The sequence below is a fragment of the Melanaphis sacchari genome, unplaced genomic scaffold (assembly GCF_002803265.2).
Source record: "Melanaphis sacchari strain LSU unplaced genomic scaffold, SCAv2.0 Contig84_pilon_pilon, whole genome shotgun sequence".
In the NCBI taxonomy this organism is placed as follows: Eukaryota; Metazoa; Arthropoda; class Insecta; order Hemiptera; family Aphididae; genus Melanaphis; species Melanaphis sacchari.
In genome coordinates, this window is record NW_020271599.1 from 1,059,289 (window position 1) to 1,076,675 (window position 17,387).

General features: G+C 26.7%; 1 protein-coding gene across 2 annotated transcripts in view; it reads left to right on the forward strand.

Moving 5' to 3' along the window:
- LOC112602154 overlaps positions 1 to 17,387 on the forward strand; it is a 59,480-nt gene that overhangs the window by 30,212 nt on the left and 11,881 nt on the right. For both annotated transcript variants that reach the window (XM_025350103.1, XM_025350104.1), the window contains exons 3-5: positions 13,989 to 14,220; positions 14,997 to 15,110; positions 15,187 to 15,398. In XM_025350103.1, the coding sequence (XP_025205888.1) occupies positions 13,989 to 14,220; positions 14,997 to 15,110; positions 15,187 to 15,398 (558 nt within the window). The remainder of the gene's footprint in view (positions 1 to 13,988; positions 14,221 to 14,996; positions 15,111 to 15,186; positions 15,399 to 17,387) is intronic.

Consider the following 17,387-nt stretch of genomic DNA (forward strand, 5'->3'; position numbering starts at 1 on the left):
CGAACGGAATAATAATTATACGAAAAGCGAAAAATTAATTAAACGATCGCGTTACACGCGTACATTACTGAAGTTTTAGTATAATGCCGTCGAGTGATGATTTCCGGAGTCATCCATCTGAGTATAAACAGGACTTTTGCAGTCACCTTGGGTGTCAAGGATAATAACAATAATATTCAGAGGCGCAAATTCAACGAAAACTCCGGTAGGGTAGGTAGTTTCAGTAGGTTGGTTAAAAAAAAACAATAATAATAAATATTTATTCGTATCACTTACTTAATGTTATAAAATAAGTTAAAAATATTTTAAATAATTATAACATTAATTGTTATTATAAATTGAAAAAAAATAATATATTTACAATAATAATATCATTCTGTTAATTTGTTCAATTTATTATATTTTTTTCTTAAAAAAAAGCTATCTCTAACAAAATAATATATTCATTAACGTTTGTATATTAAATTATATTGCAATAATAATTATTGCACATTTGTATAATTATTATATACCATTTTTAAACAAATTATCATGACAAAAGGGTATGTTACTTATGAACATAAAATATACAACTTGTTAGTATCACAACCAATTATGCATATGACTAGTAATCATTGTGACCAAAAGCATACGATTTATAAATACTACAACTAATAATTGGCAAAATAATAATTGACTTATAATCAATAGTTAGAGGTGTTGAAGACTGCCTATTTTTTAGTTAATTTTATAATAATGGATTAAACGTTGAACTATTTCAAAAGTCCCTTTCCCATACTCCCAATACACTGAATCATCATATTTGAATATTATAAAGATATAAAAATAGTTTTGTACTGGACACATATTATGTATTTATCGATAAAAAAAAATAAATAAAAAATAAATTATATAAAATATAGCAATATTAAGTTGAACTTTGAGTGGAAACTTTCAAAAGCGTTTGTATAGTAAGACTTCCATCAGAATTAGCACTAATACCAAGAAGGAAAGGAAGGTACCATTATCCTCTATGGAATCAATTAATAAATAATCACAAAATTTGTTTGTTTTGCTTTACACTTAACGGTATAAAGTTTGGATCAAATGGATACGGCGCGGCGTTCTCATATTTGTGCTGTCTTAAAGATGGTATTTATTGTTTGGTGCATTAATTAATATCTCAGAAAAAATTTGATGATTTTTCTTCAATGCTGTCTACTGCTTTTCATTTATAAGAATTATTATTTGTTAGAAGAGAGCAATTTTTTTTTTTTTTGTACGGTTATATATAAAACACGTTTTTTTATTTTGAATTAATATTTTATTATCGATGTAAAATTTAGTACGGATATGAACTGCATGCAACATATTTGTTATATTGGCATGTTACTCGTAAAATCCATAGTTATTGAATAAGATAAAATAATTTTCCCCTTTTCACTAAAAAAAAAAAATTAATTATGTCCGTTTTTCATAAATTTTAATTTAATTTTAAGAACTTTTAATATTTGTTATAGATGTTAAATTTTTTAATAACCAACAAGTATTGATTCGACAAAATTGATTGCTCATACTATTTCGTTTCATAGTGCATAAATAAAGATAACTAATAAGTTTAACTAACAATAGTAATAATTAATGCATTTGAGTATTTGACTACATCTCTGTGTAACCGTATTGGAGAGTACATATATTATATATTGATGTATTTTGTTTTTGTAGATACTACGCTTATATGAAGTCAGAATTCGTTATATTTTTTTTTCGTTTGGAAATGACGAGGGTGATAGTTTAAGAACTGAGTATGCTATCTGTGATCAATATATCTAAGCCTCCTCATGAATTTAATTTACGAGAATAGTACACGTAATTATAACAATGTCATTGGTACACATCGTTTTATTCGTTGTTTATGTACAATTAATTCCGGTGTGCGTCTCTCTGCCCGTTCGAACGCCCCAGCTGCAGCTGCAATGGGAATCTGTTGCAGTCATGCATCATGTATGCTTACTATTGCAATAGGCCGGGATAACAGTCATCACGTGTACAACAGCCGTGTGTTGTATAACTGTATGCTATGTATACAATCAAACTTGGATACGGCTAACCGTTGTCAAATTCGCGTATAATGATGACAGACTTTAGTCACTGCTGATAATGTTGATTCTGTTCCACGGTGCAGTGTCTTTTAATGTTTCAAACGTCAATTGATCCACGCGTTTGATGCTTTTTACTGATTTGATAAACACGCACACATCGCAGCGTTCAAATGAATTATACCCACGGACTAAAATAGCGTTTAATCCTTCACTGTCAACAGCACAAATCGTTGCAATCGACCACATCATTTTCATACGATTCGTCACTAGACAGTATTATTAGTAATATAATATTATACCACAGGGCATGTATACATATACGGAAAACAAATTTTCAGACGTTTTCTGCGAAACGTGTTTTTTGTATTTTATACTCGTATACTATATACGCGCCAATAATCCGCTGAAACAATCGCGTTCACGGTTCGAAATGTGTGTAATGAATACATTAACCCTACTGCATGGAACAAATCGACATTCACGTGTGTGTTGCACTGTGTTGTTATTATATTATTACGATTCTAAAACCAGGAGTTGTTTGATAATATCACATTTTTTAATATTCATGTTTCGAAATCGAATAAACACTTACTACGTAAGTATGTTAAATCACGTTACGAGAAGATTTTTAGATTAGCACTTTTACTTTCATCGTTGTACAGTGTAAAAATTGTATTCAGTGAAACAATATATTGCAATATCAATCTGTAGAAATTTTATAGTGATGGATTTTTAACATCTAAAATTTCATAATTTTTTTTTTGCACTGTATACGTCTTGTTAGTTGTTACGTATAATATTATGCAGGTAACACGGGCATCTCCGCTTATCAATATAATAATAATAATAATAATAATAATGATATTCCTACATAGAATATTCCCCAAAACAATGAAAAATTAACTAAAATTAGTTCAGTAAATGTTAAAATTATTAAGTAAATATAAGTTAAATATTAACAAATAGTACTCTTATTTTTTATTTTTATTGTTAAAATATTTACAATACCTGTATGCAAGCAGCACGTGATAAGTACATTAGAGAATAAATAAATAATTAAACAATTAAAAGAGGCAAATGTATACTTAAAATGTCTATTTGGTTTTTAATTTATGTATATTTGTTTTGTTGTGATGAATAGATTTTTTTAATTAACATGATGTTAATTTTTTATCGTATAATAAATATTGAAGTTTTTTATTGTTTCAAATAATCCAATTACGTTGAATAATAATAATGATAAAGAATAAATGACATTTTGGTTAGTTGGCATTTTTAAAAATTAATTTATCAATGACAGTTGACAGAAGCTGAACGATAAGGGTTTAAAATTCGTTTAAGAAAGAAGTTAATTAGATAGTTAAATTTTAATTTTTAAGTATAATAATTGTATTCGTTGATTGTTAGGTGTTTGATTTAGTAGATTATGAATAAGTTTGATTGAAATATTACTTTTAAACTTTAGAAGTTTTCAAAAATATCAATTTATTAAATTTTAAATGTTTTAAATTAAATACAGAGAAAAATATCAACTTATCTATTTTGTTATAAATGTATCTTACTATTTCTTTTTATTATTGTATAACACACATTACTCATATAGTGGTTAAGGAAATTATTTAATGTTTGTGTATCCACCATACATCTACATTATAAAATTATGAAATATTTATTTGTTTAAATTTATTTAAATATATCATTGTTAAGTTCATAGTGATTAAATGCAATTATATTACCTAATTAATTTTTTATTATTTTAATTACAAGTATCTTATTAAAAACTTATGTACAAATATGTTTTTAACTTAACAATGATATGTATATTTATATATCTGATAAAATATCCAACGTAATAATGTAACTTATCAAAATTAATTTAGAAATTAATATACATTAAGTTAAAAAAATATTTGCACATAGGTTTGTAATAATTAATAAAATACTCGTGATTAAAATTAAAAATTTTAAATATACTTTCATTTTATCATTATGTTTTTATACTATGGTTTTAAATAAATATTTCATAATTTTATAATATAGATGTATGGTAGATACAATAACATTAAACAATTTTCTTAACCACTATTTTTTAAATTAATTGTGATGAGCTACGTTATTATAATGGATATTTTATCTGATAGTTAAGTTATTTAATTAATAAGTAAATCCGTTAACTATATAAGTTAAAAAAAAATAAAAATAAAATAACTTAGCCGTTTCTTTTTGATTAAAGTTAACCTTTATGGATTTAAACACCATGTTGTTATGCATATTATGAGTAAATGTGGTTGATTAGTACCACGTTTACTTTGTTGGAACTTCTCAGTGAGCATTTATTTTTCAACGTAATTTTAATTTTAGTACTAGTCGATCATTTAGTGTTTAGTTGAGAACTATATTTGAACTTTTCTAAATCATAAAAGTAAAAACATAAATAATTGAAATGATAAAAACATTTGTAAAATACAACTTGTTGATCAAAAACGTCTATTTCAAACAGTTTTTATTAATTACTTAAATATTTCCAAAAACGTTCTACCTTTTTCGTGAAATGAAAATTTACCTTTTTAAGTACTAAACTTACTGCGTCGAGTGTGTTAGGCATCATACACGTAAGACATATTATAACACACAGTACGGTGGGATGCAGTGGATTCGAATTTTTATTTTTGTTAATTTCATTGGGATTTCAATAAACATACAATATTATTACCTAATACTTAACATTTTATAAAAATATGTTTGTCGTCCTCTAGAGTACAAAAAAAAAAAAAAAATCTAGCTCGCCCCTGTTCAGATCATTCTAGATACGCACCGGCACGCCGCGGTCCCTGTACACACGATGTATTACGTCGTCGTGTTTTTTTCTACGACCTATGGTCAACCAATTAGATATAATTTTTTATTGTTTTCATCATTTCACAGCAAAAATACAACGATAATCGTGTCGGCGGTTTCAATACGGCGATCGCCGAGTTCCGCGGTCGGCACCGCCGCGTGACCGCCCAGAGTTGTTTGAAACCGAACGGTTTTGTTGCATTTTATTATTTCGCAACGGCCGGCCGGCGGAGGGAGTCGTCCGTCTCCGCACACGACAACACCGCCGCCGTACACGCATCATAGGTACGATTCGTATATTATACGTTAATAACGGCGTCGTACGCGATCCGCGTTATCTAACCCACCGGAGGAGATACTCGTACGCATTGGCGAACGGTGCGCTAGTTAGCCGTGCCGTGTCGGAGCGGATTTCGTGGACCCAAAATCCGGGATCTCTGGTCGAACCGTTTTCGGTCAAAACGATATTTTTGCGCCGTCCGCCCATCGTAACGGCTGAAACAGGCGAGTGCCGAGCGGTGTGTAATGGGATACGTAAAAGTGTACAGCGCGCGTTATCACGCGTATGATAATAACATATAATAATAATGATGACGACGACGACGATAATAATAATAATAATAATAATAATAATAATAATAATTATCATAATTATTATTACGACACAAGAACGTGGAACATCGTCTTCCGCCCGCCGGCGCGAGTGGACTGAAGTCTCAAGTCTGTGCGAAAATCATAGAGTGAAATGAGCCGATGCCCTATGTTTCGTCATGATGTAAGATGTAACACACACGCGAACGCGCGAGGAGCGCCGCACACGTTATTGCGATTATTGTTGTACCTGTACGGCTGTTGCCTGTTACGCACGTCATAAATACGTTACGATATCGTTTATTTTGGTCAACACTGCAATAATTTCGGGACTGCGGAGCCAACGTGATAGACAGAAATAACAATAATATTATTACCATGTGGGTTTTGCGAAAGAATATCAATACTATAAATTAATATGTCATGTTTCTTAAAATCCGATATCGAATAACAGTGCGTTGTTTACACCGCTGCTATGCGTACGTCAATAATAAATACGGCGTTTGTCAAAAATCCGCAATGGGTCACAAGTTTAGTTTTGTTTTGTTTTTTTTTTTTTGTTCCAAACGTAAAGTAATCGAATTCGATTTCAACAATGGTTGATACCATAACAATAACAATTAAAATATTTTTTCTAAGACCGTAAACCGAAAAGCCCACGAAATTCAAACGTACCACCCACAGTGGGTGAAATCGACTTTTACGCACGGCCCTTTGATTTTTCGTTCTTCGCAGTCGTCAGCACTGGAGACTCCGAAGTATCTACATATACATTATACATCCAAATATTTATCCAAAATCCAAATAACTGCTACAAAGTACAAAAGTACAAAAGATTCCAGAAGAGTCATCTAGCTGTTTAGATTAAATATTATCACGGAACTACGGAAGCGTTGTTCGGAACGGCGAGGTGTTGGATTATCGTCACGTGTTATACTTTTATCGAATTGTTTATTATTGCTATCAATCCGTGAAGTGTGAACGACAAAGTTTGTTTACGAATTGACGTCGCTCATCACTGAAAATAATATTTGATTTCGATTTTCGATATCACGTTGATTAGAGCAGGCCTTCTGTATCATAATATTATTCGCACACATTAACCGTGGTTGATGAACGGTAAGTATCGAGGGGATTTGACGCGAACGGGTCATATTATCTTTATTCTTTACACCAAGTTTTAATTGTATCGCCATGACGCCATGTTTAACGCATAACTAGCCGATATTTGAAACTGTAGTGAGTACTGATTTCTCGAGTATATATAAAAAAAAAAAATCCGTTAACAGTTTCTTCGTAACGACATTACTATAACGGTGTTATCGGTTTTATATTATTTTTGTAGTGTTGTCGTGTTGATTATTTCGATGTAGTAGGACGTAAATGAGGTGCTTTCTCGTCTATAATAAATCATCTTCTTACGCGATTCTTTATATTTTAGAGTGTAAACCACAGAAACAAACATCCTTGTTTATCCGGAAACTAAACCGCGAATTATAGTACTACCTTTATAATGTATACTACGTATCTAGTAATTATTTATTAAATTTTATGATTTTTTTAATCGATTATTATATAGTACTAATAAATGTTCGTGTAAAATCGTTATTTAGTAATTTTAACTGATTAAAAATCCTTGATTTTGGATGATATAAATATAAAAACTATAAAACAGTTTTAACATATTAATAAGTAATAACAGGTTATTTCGTTCTATCCGAATTATCGGTTTATCCAAAAATGGTTAGATGACTTTATTTGCTAGTATACATTTTCTTCACACAGTTTTTTTAAAACTCTACGAATTTTTAACAGTCTTTTAGTAATATGCATTAATAATAACCGGCAAAAGAAAATCTGTGATCAAACTATATGATATAATACTTCAAAGTGGTCACATAAGAAAATTTCATTCAGAATTAAAATTAAGTAGGACGTACAATAATATTGTTTGAACATTTTATAATTTCAAATTCAAAAACCATCACTTGGTTTAAAATTTTTTTACATTTATTGGAACTATACTATTTAATTTAAATAATCATTATTCTACCGTATCTGTACCATTTATATGATATAACTATTACACCTAGGGGCTTGTATTTAAAAAAAATATTTTGTTATACGTTACATACTATTAAAACGTTATACAAATTTTGAATTTATCGTTATTCAAAATTTAAAAGTTATTCAACTTTTGCGTTTATCGTTATTCAAAATTAAAATTTTTAGTATATTTTATAATTCACAACTATTAAATAATTGAAAATTACTATTATGATATACTATACATAACGTTTTGCGTTATGTTTTGTTTGGTGATATAACATACTCGTATATTTTTTAATCATTATGGTTAGACCTGTGTTATTTAATTATTTACGTTTATTATTTTCTGTTAAAATTACATTTACAAATTTGAATCGTTTGTTTATCAAATATAACGTTATAATTAATAAATATCTTTGCTTTTGATGTGTATATATAAATAAATAAAAAAAAAAAATTATTATTTCTTTTATTTGTTAATTAATTGTTTTTTAGATGTATTTTAATTTTGAATTGGTGAGTAATTTTTAAATTGGCTGTGACAAATTACTGGTTATCCATTTTTATATCCATCATTTACTATTGAATTTTTGTTGGAATTTAATTAAAATGTTAAAACAAAATTATCAACGACAAATATTGATGACGTTTCAAACTTTCTTCGAGATAATAAAATAAATTATTCACTGCAGTGCATTTTCAAAGACAGATTTGTTTTTATGGACTTTTATTTACGTCGTTATTCAATTCCTTAGTTTTAATAAGTATTTGGATTGAATTTCTTTTAAGAAACTGCAATCTCCAAAACAGTTTATTAAGATTTAAATTTAGTTTCTTTATGGAGCGCAAGAGCTATTGTTTTTGAAATAAATTATAATTTTTTTTTTTTTTATTTTATTATATAGCTCCGGGTAATAAATATACTTGTATTTTTTGTTTTAGAATATTTTCATCTGTCAAAAATGAACTGGTATTTATATAAATACATTAAATTGCAAAATGTTATTTTTTTTTATTAAGGTATTAAAACATTAAAAAAATAAATATTCTCATAAAACTTTAAAATTTAATATTCGTGTTTATACATATGTTAGGGTTTAAAATTAGTAGGTATTATGATTAACAAAAACTAAATATAGTATTTTAGACATTTGTTTTAATTGTTTAAATTTTCTTTTACATTCGTATTATAATAAGTTATTATTTCACCGTTGTACAAAATGTATGGCGAGAATCGTACAGTCGTGCATAAGTGTCTTGATAAATGATTTTATTTTGGAATAAAATATTTATTTTTTTTATAAGAATCTGTTGTTGATTTAAAAATTGTAACTTATAATATTTGTAAAAATATAATTATAAAGGTACTAATATTCAGTTATCTCAGAAAGCCATGTAGTTAAAGTGTCTTACGTTTTTTTTTTTTTTTATGGAGGTCTTCAGGTACAACCTGTATTCTAATTTTGATTTTGGATGGTTTTAAAGAATTCCAAATAATAAACCACAATAACTTAAGTTAGTGACTAAAGGATCATATTTTAAAGTATTTAGATTTGTTTTGTTATTTAAAGAATGTTTTGTTTTAATCAATTTTTTTTTTTTTTCTAACGATACCAATTATTTTCTAATATAAATTAATACAGAGATGATGCATTTTATTAAAACATTAATTAGTTTAATTTACATTAATGGAAATTCAAACAAGTATTTTCTGAGTTATTAAGTTTAAATACTAATAATAATAATGATTTAGATTTAAAAGATAAAGGACTATGATAATTTAGAAATTATAGTGATTATTATTTATTAAAACTCTTTGACTTGTGTAATAAGTATTATAATAGAGTATAATAAGTACTAGATTAAATACAAATCTATTTTATAATTCATATACAACCATTATTATTAAATACTATTATCCTTAGAACATTTAGTGTAATAACTCAAAAATTAATCGCTCGAATTTTGATTCAAGTGAGCAGAGGATAAAGTTAACTGGAGGGTATATTATTCTACACGGATATATAGTGCTGTTCAACGATGGATCTGATTACGTATCGAGATATTATGCCTGTACAAGGATTTTTGTTTTATTTTCAAAGCAGCTTCCGGCCACTACGGTCGAGAAGATGAATCGAATGTCGTCGATTATTGTACAACGCGCTCGTGACCTGGATGACTGGGTCAGTGACGCGGCCGGTTCACATACATCTTTTGGTATTTTTTTGTTTTTGCGGTGAATCGCAAGTGAAAAATAATGGTTTGGGATTTAGGATGCGTGTAAAAATCCGGTATCTATTTAAAGATATTGTTTGACGTACAACCGAATTGAATAACTACGGACGATTACGATTATGTCATCGTTGCAATGATACGTGGAATCTGACGGTGACACGCCCACGTATTCGTCTACCAGTTGTAAAAAATAAAATAATAATAATCGTCTTAGCAACTAATAAGCCTATGCATGACCAAACCAGATTGAAACGAGGTCATCATTGTTTGTATAATATGTAAATCAGCTATACACGACTTCCTTACATTTTCATCATGTCGAAAATCAACACACGTTTTCATAATATACAATCGGACACTATATAGGTAATTTAAATACATATTATCATAAATGACAATGATTCACTAACTAAACTCTTATACTTACTACCTTTTTAGCCTAGAATAATTCGTTGATTCAAATTTTGAATTTTGGATTTTATATATATATTATAATAAGTAGGTAGTCATTAAGCTTTATCAACTAACGATAATAATCCTTAAATCATAGTCTTTAATAATATAAATGTATGTAATGTTTAGTATTGTATTTTTTTTAGACATAGATAAATTGTACCAATTATTTTAAAATGTTAATATAATCATCATAGTCTCAAAATCTCATAAACCTATAATCATGAACTATCGTATTAATGCTTCAAGTTTAATAACTAAGAAATTATTGAAAAAAATATATCTTCGTTTCAATTTATAGGTGCATCAAAATATTAAAAAATAATTTATTTAAACTTTTACATTAAAAAATAGTTATAAAAAAGACTTTTTACTATTGAATTTTCACGCAGTATACTTCTCAAATTGAGTAAAAATCTTAACTTTGAAATTATAATGCTAATTCAGTACAAAGCTATATAAATTCAATTAAAAATTCCAAAAAGTATTATTAAAAAGTGAAAAGGTTCATGCTTGGTGAATCGTCTAATAAATTATATGTATTATGGTTTATAGAATGATTTTGTCAGTAAAATTTATTTAGGTAGTAATATTATTTGGTTATTTCCACGAGGTTGGAAAATACTAAAAACGATAAAAATAAATAATTTTTGAGGTTCAATGCGCTCGACAATTGATGCATATAATAATATGTAGGTAGACTACACAATTTAATATTATATTTAAATTAAAAAACTTACGAATCATTGTCCACTAGATAAGCGTGAAGTTTGAGTGAATATTTAGGTTGACAGGATATATATTATATGTGAGTTACATTGTTAGTTATTAATTTTTCGACACCAATAAACCGTTTATTCTTCCAGTATGAGATCTTTCTATATTTGATTGAATCTTTGGGCGGACGACGCAAATGACGTGCATGTAGAGCGTTACAAATCTTTCGATATATCACGGTCGCGTTGTGACACGTGAGGATGTATTTTTTTATTCGATCAATTTTTTTTTTGTCTATTTTTTTTTTAGGCCATGGCTAATTAATATAAAATTTAAAATTATAATTGCATGAGTCTTCGTTTTCACTTCAGAAAGTGAATAAAAATCGATTTGTCCGCATAGGTCTGACAATTGTCGGGAGAGCGAGTAAAGCGATGGCACGACATTTTTTTTTTTTTGTTAAATGAAATAAGTCAGTCTATTGCTTTTATTCTTAATTTCAAATGTTATATGACTATCCTATATTATATTTATCCTATAACTTTGAAATTTTTCACGTGAAAGGAATATAATACTGTAGAATAGTATAATGAAAATTCCAAACAATAGTAGAAACTTACGAATTTGTGTCATTACTCAATACTCATTTTACTCTGGTAATTCTTCAATATATTATAACTCGAGCCTTGTACAAAAAATATTTATGATACATAAGTACTTTATCACTAGTTACATTATATTTTAGCAATAATCCTGAAAATATGTATACAACGTAGATCACTAGGTTACTCTTATTATTTATAGAGTCTATACTATATTCTAAAGACCTTATGACACAATATTATAATATGATAATTTATTGAATAACTATCATATTATTTTGCATACTAATGTATGATACACTATTTATTAAATTTAATCTCAATAAATAAGAAAAATAAAAGGTTCGTTTTAATTATAATTTAATAATTTGAATAGTAATTAACACAATAATTTGTTGATAAATTAGTCAAATAATATTATTATATGTATACAAAGTACCGTAATAACAATCCGTGGCATTAAACTAATTATCTAACGTCTTGTATATTTATATTGCGTTTTACTATGTAATTTATTTGAACAAAAATTATTTATTATTATTATTTTTTATAGAAATATTATTTTTATTCCTAATTTTAATAAAATACAAATTATTTAACATTTATTTTTTTCGACATCTTTAAAGACATCCAGTATTTTACATTTCAGTTCATTTTTTAATAAAATGTTAAAGAATTACATTATGAGCAATAATTAGTGTTAAATTATTATCAATAATCATATTATATAAATTTAGTAAACAGAATAATAAATAATTATATAAATTGTCATTAGTTGACACGAAAGTTTTAAAGATATTTGTTTCTTTTAATTTTATATAATTAATAATATTTAATTAGTCTATAGGATATTGAAATATTCAAAATACAATACTGGTTTTTTTTTTTATAAAGTTTTGTCAAAGTTAAAAAGTAATTTTCATAATTCATAGATAGTGTACTTTTAGGTAAACTGTTTTAAAAAATGTTTAAGAAAAATCATACATGTTACAGGTGTACTCAATTAAACACTACTGTGTCATAAATCCCTGTTATTTTATTGTAAACAAACCATTATTAATTAATTTATAATATTCAGAGTGATGTTTTATTTTAACGGATAATATTTCGTGTAATAGATATTCTACGAGTAAAAACGCTATTTAAATACAATTATGTATTTCTATATTTTTTGAAAACTTAATTTGATTGGCACTCTGTGATTGAGTAATTAAACTTAAGTGTCATAAGTTAAAAGTTATAAACATATTATATTAGTGTAAGTTGTGATGTAATTATTAAATTCTCTGTGAGTAAAACAATAATAATAATAAGAAAAAAAAATACTGAATATCACCAAAAAATCATTTATTTTATTAAACAAAGCATAATTGATTTAAAAAAATTATAGGTATTAGATACATAATACACCATTTCAAAACTACTTATCTGAGCAGACATTGATTTGTAACTGAATAGATGAAGTCGGGATTTTTCGTGATCTTGGTATCTATTTTCAAGTTATGTTTGTCTATAATATATTCGTTAAAAATGAATTGAAATTAATTTTCCGACGACATTTTTACAAATTAATTGCAAGTAAATGGCACCAACATTAAATCAATTGGACATAGTCGAGGCACAAATTTTATATACGCAAAAAAAATGTACAAATTTTCTGATTATCACTTTGGTTTTACTTATATAATAATAAAAAAACATGATGGATTACAAAATATATTGCTTTACCAAACACTATTTGCTGATTAATTGAAATAACTTAAAGCTTTAGATTGTTACTTATTGTGTCTGATTAACTAAGTTTGCTTATAGTATATTATTTTCGGCTTTTTACATTTAACTTGTTTTATAGTATCGTGGCATAAAAAGAACTTTGTTTAATCAAGCGGGCTTTGTTCTTTACATTATGAGAAAGCCATTTTAACTATTGTTAAACTTTAATTAGTAAAACCGTACTTAGCCTTGATGATTTTATAAAACCACTTTAATCTTACATATAAGGAACTTCAGATAAACGTATTTGATAGATATTTACCAGGCATTTAGTAAAGGGATTTGGTGTCTTACGATATTCGATAATAATAAAACTAGAAACTTCTATATCACTAGTGTTTGATAAGGGCTATACGATTTCCTAGTTAAAATATCGAAAGTTAACGCATGAGTGTGTGAAGTGCATTTTTTTTTTTAATATTGTTTATTTTATAGTTGTTTATATTTTTCTTAATAAATAGAACTATACGTTGAATATATTTTAAAGTAGAATTGTTTTGAATACATTTAAATACGTGTTTTCAGAAAAATGCATAAAAATATTCAGTTAACACATGTCATGTGAACTTATAACTTATAATTATATAAATTATAGGTAGTTGAAATTATTAGGACGGCTTATATAGGTGATCCAAATCTTTTGTTTCAGGTTACGGTCATATAGCTCCAAAAACCCTTAACGGAAAAATAGTCACTATAATATACGCGATTGTTGGTATACCGTTGATGCTCTTATGTCTGTCCAATATCGGCGACATAATGGCGCATTCCTTCAGGTTCCTTTACTGGAAAGTATGTTGCTATACATGCACCAGGCGGCAGAGACGAGTACAGTCCCTAAGGAGGTCCCGCAGTCAAAGGTCCACTACAAGATCACACGGGTAAGATTTTACGTATCTGGTTTTGGGTTTACATATTTTAACACAGTCAAAGCACGTTCACTTGTTAATCCCCTAAAGGCCCACTATGAGTCAAGTTATATGGGGTTTTGACTACTTCTAGTTGTATCTTGAATTTGATATGATATGCTTATTGTTTATTAATTATGTTGTACTTTTGTGAAGTCCATGGTAGAAGTGTAAGAGGATTACGATATTAATCTGCATTCTGCGTCAACATAAATCATTTTATTTCAATATAATTAAACTATTTAATTATTTTCATCACAGAGAAATTATTGTGTAATTAATTTATATCACATATGAGTATAATATATGACTAAACATTTTATTTACATTAATTTTAAGATATTAAAATTTTTTTATTTTATCAAATTTAACTGATTTTTAAGTTATAGATGTACCTATTTTCCTTAATTGAAATTAATCAAAAATTTTAATAATAATTTAAGTATATTTAAAGTTCCATGTACAATAATTATTATTGATAAGTATTACATATTATTTTATTAATATATTAAATTATCACGTCTCATGTGTATATAAAATACCTGTACTCAATTTGTATTAAATAAAAAAAAAAAAATAAATAACTCAACATAATGATATTTACGTGAAAAAACTTCTTTAAAATCCCATTAAAAATACTTGATTACTATTTCTAAATTATTGAATTTGCGCTTTAAAACGATTTCATAAATGTTACAACCTAACAACAATATGATATATATTTTTTTTTAATCTGATCTATTTTTTAGTTCAAGAACTACGTCATTAAAGAGAACGGGTCGAATATCACAGAGATCTGCAGACAGTGCTCTTGGAATGTCAGATTGTTATACTAGATCTTCTTATTCGGACACTGAATGCAGGTGAAATATCTATAAAATTGTGTTAGTTTGATTTTATTTTTATCTCGTTTTCAAAACATGTATACATTTTTTGTAGGTATTATGATAAAATGGAAAGAGAATATGCCATGTTTGGAGGCGGGATGCCTGTTAAAGCCCCTAACCGATATTCGCAGCAATCCAGGTATTCTGATACCGTACCGTTACGAAGACACTCCCCAGCTATTAAACCAAGATCGACCAGTCAAAACAGTGGTCACCGAAACAATGCTAACCAATATTATTACCACGGACGATATCGAGTGCAAGGTACTCGCATAATATTATTAGTATTTGTATATTGGAGTAAAACAAAATAAATAATGAATTATTTAAGCTTAGTTGTTATGTAATATGTTAAAGAATAAAGACACACAGAGTATATATTTTATTACAATCTTTAATTCATCGAACGAATTATAGGTAAGTTTTAAAAAGAGAACTGTACTATATTCATACTTAAGAGATTCATGTTCCTCATTCTTGTAGTTATTTAAATATCAAAAACATTATTCTTTGAATTAATACTGCTTGAAAATTTGTCTTTAATGTTGTTATAATCATGAGCATTAAAATTTAATTGAAAAAAATGAACTATTCAAATGAAAAAAATATGTACTTTATTACATATTTATAAATATTATTTGAAAATACATGTTAAAAATAAAAATATATTATGTAGATGTTTAAGTATATTTAATTTATATTAATAAAATTATTTTTAGAACTAAAATAATTAATAATTGATAAGAGCTGAGAATTAAAAAATTTAGATCAATCTAAAAATTGTTTTGATGTTTTCTTATATTTTACAAAGGATACGTTCACGGTTATTAAACAAATCATTAGTACCGTAATAAATTCAGTTTTCATATAGGATTGTAAATTATCTTTAAAAACTAACATTAAACCTACAGTTTTACTCCAATGTACCAAAATAGTTATAGCAACTTAATGATTCTAAGACAAAATATCTATTAGCTCACAATTTTAGATTATGTGAAATTGATCTTAAATACCTACTTTAAAGAGTTTTAATTATCATACTGTTTAATTAATAATTATTGTTAGTAGTTGTTTATCGTGGGTATTATATTTTTTTTCTTTTCGGATTGCTTTAACCTAACAGATAACTGCTTCATTTTAACCTACAAATAAGTAAATTAATTATTGTAATATTACATTATTAATGCAATATGTATTATTTTTTATACATATACATTCATATTATACCTCTTGTAATAACTGTTCTTTTTTTAAATGTTATTTATTTCCGTATGGAAACATGATTAGCTCCAAGTGCACTATTAAATGTATGGGGCCTCAACCCTCAACTGATTTTTATGTTTGTGGTTGATTTTAAGAGATAAATCGTAACAGTTCAAAGTACAAAAATAAAATTGCGGTAAGCGTTTCCGATTTCTATGATTTGGTCGGCAAAAGGTAACTAGATATCTTAGAAGTAAATTTTAATTGGCGATAAAAGTTCTTCATTTTTCAAAAAGTTTGTAAAATACCTGAACAGCATTGACATTTAACATCCACATTTTTTCGGAATAATTTTGATTGATTACAAACTTAATAGATACAGTTTTTAATTTCACATAAACTTTTTATTAGTATAAATATTACCAAAATCTGAACTAATAAGTACCCCTATGTGGAGTTAAAATTAGTTACACGTAAATATCATTAAGTATAATAAACGTTTTTTTTTTTTTACGTATCATGAATTTTAAACTGTATAAAACCATTAAAACATACTATAGATTTAGAATTAAATCTAAGCACTATTAGCTAGAATCAAGAATATGGTTAAACATTTTAATTTCGTTACTCGCGTAATCCGTATAATATACTGCTAGTTGGATCCAAATATGTATTTATAATAATTCCTTAGTAAATATTTATGAGTTATTTATTTAAATACAAATTATTGCTTATAGCTTGCATATATATTGTGTAAAATATAATGATATACGTTGCAAGGAATATCTTCTGTCTAATAATAATATAGTTATTACTCTTCCATAAAACGAAGTTGAAAATATATTTTATAGATAAAGATATTGTTATAATGCCAGTGTGGTATACGAGTATAAAGAGACATTTAAACTTCATATTATTCACATGAAATTAAATTTTTTTGTATTTAAAATTTTTATAATAAGTATCAAGCAAATTCATATTTATAATATTAATTATAGATTACCAAGTATAATTCAATATATCTTGTTACAATTTTTTAAATAATCATAT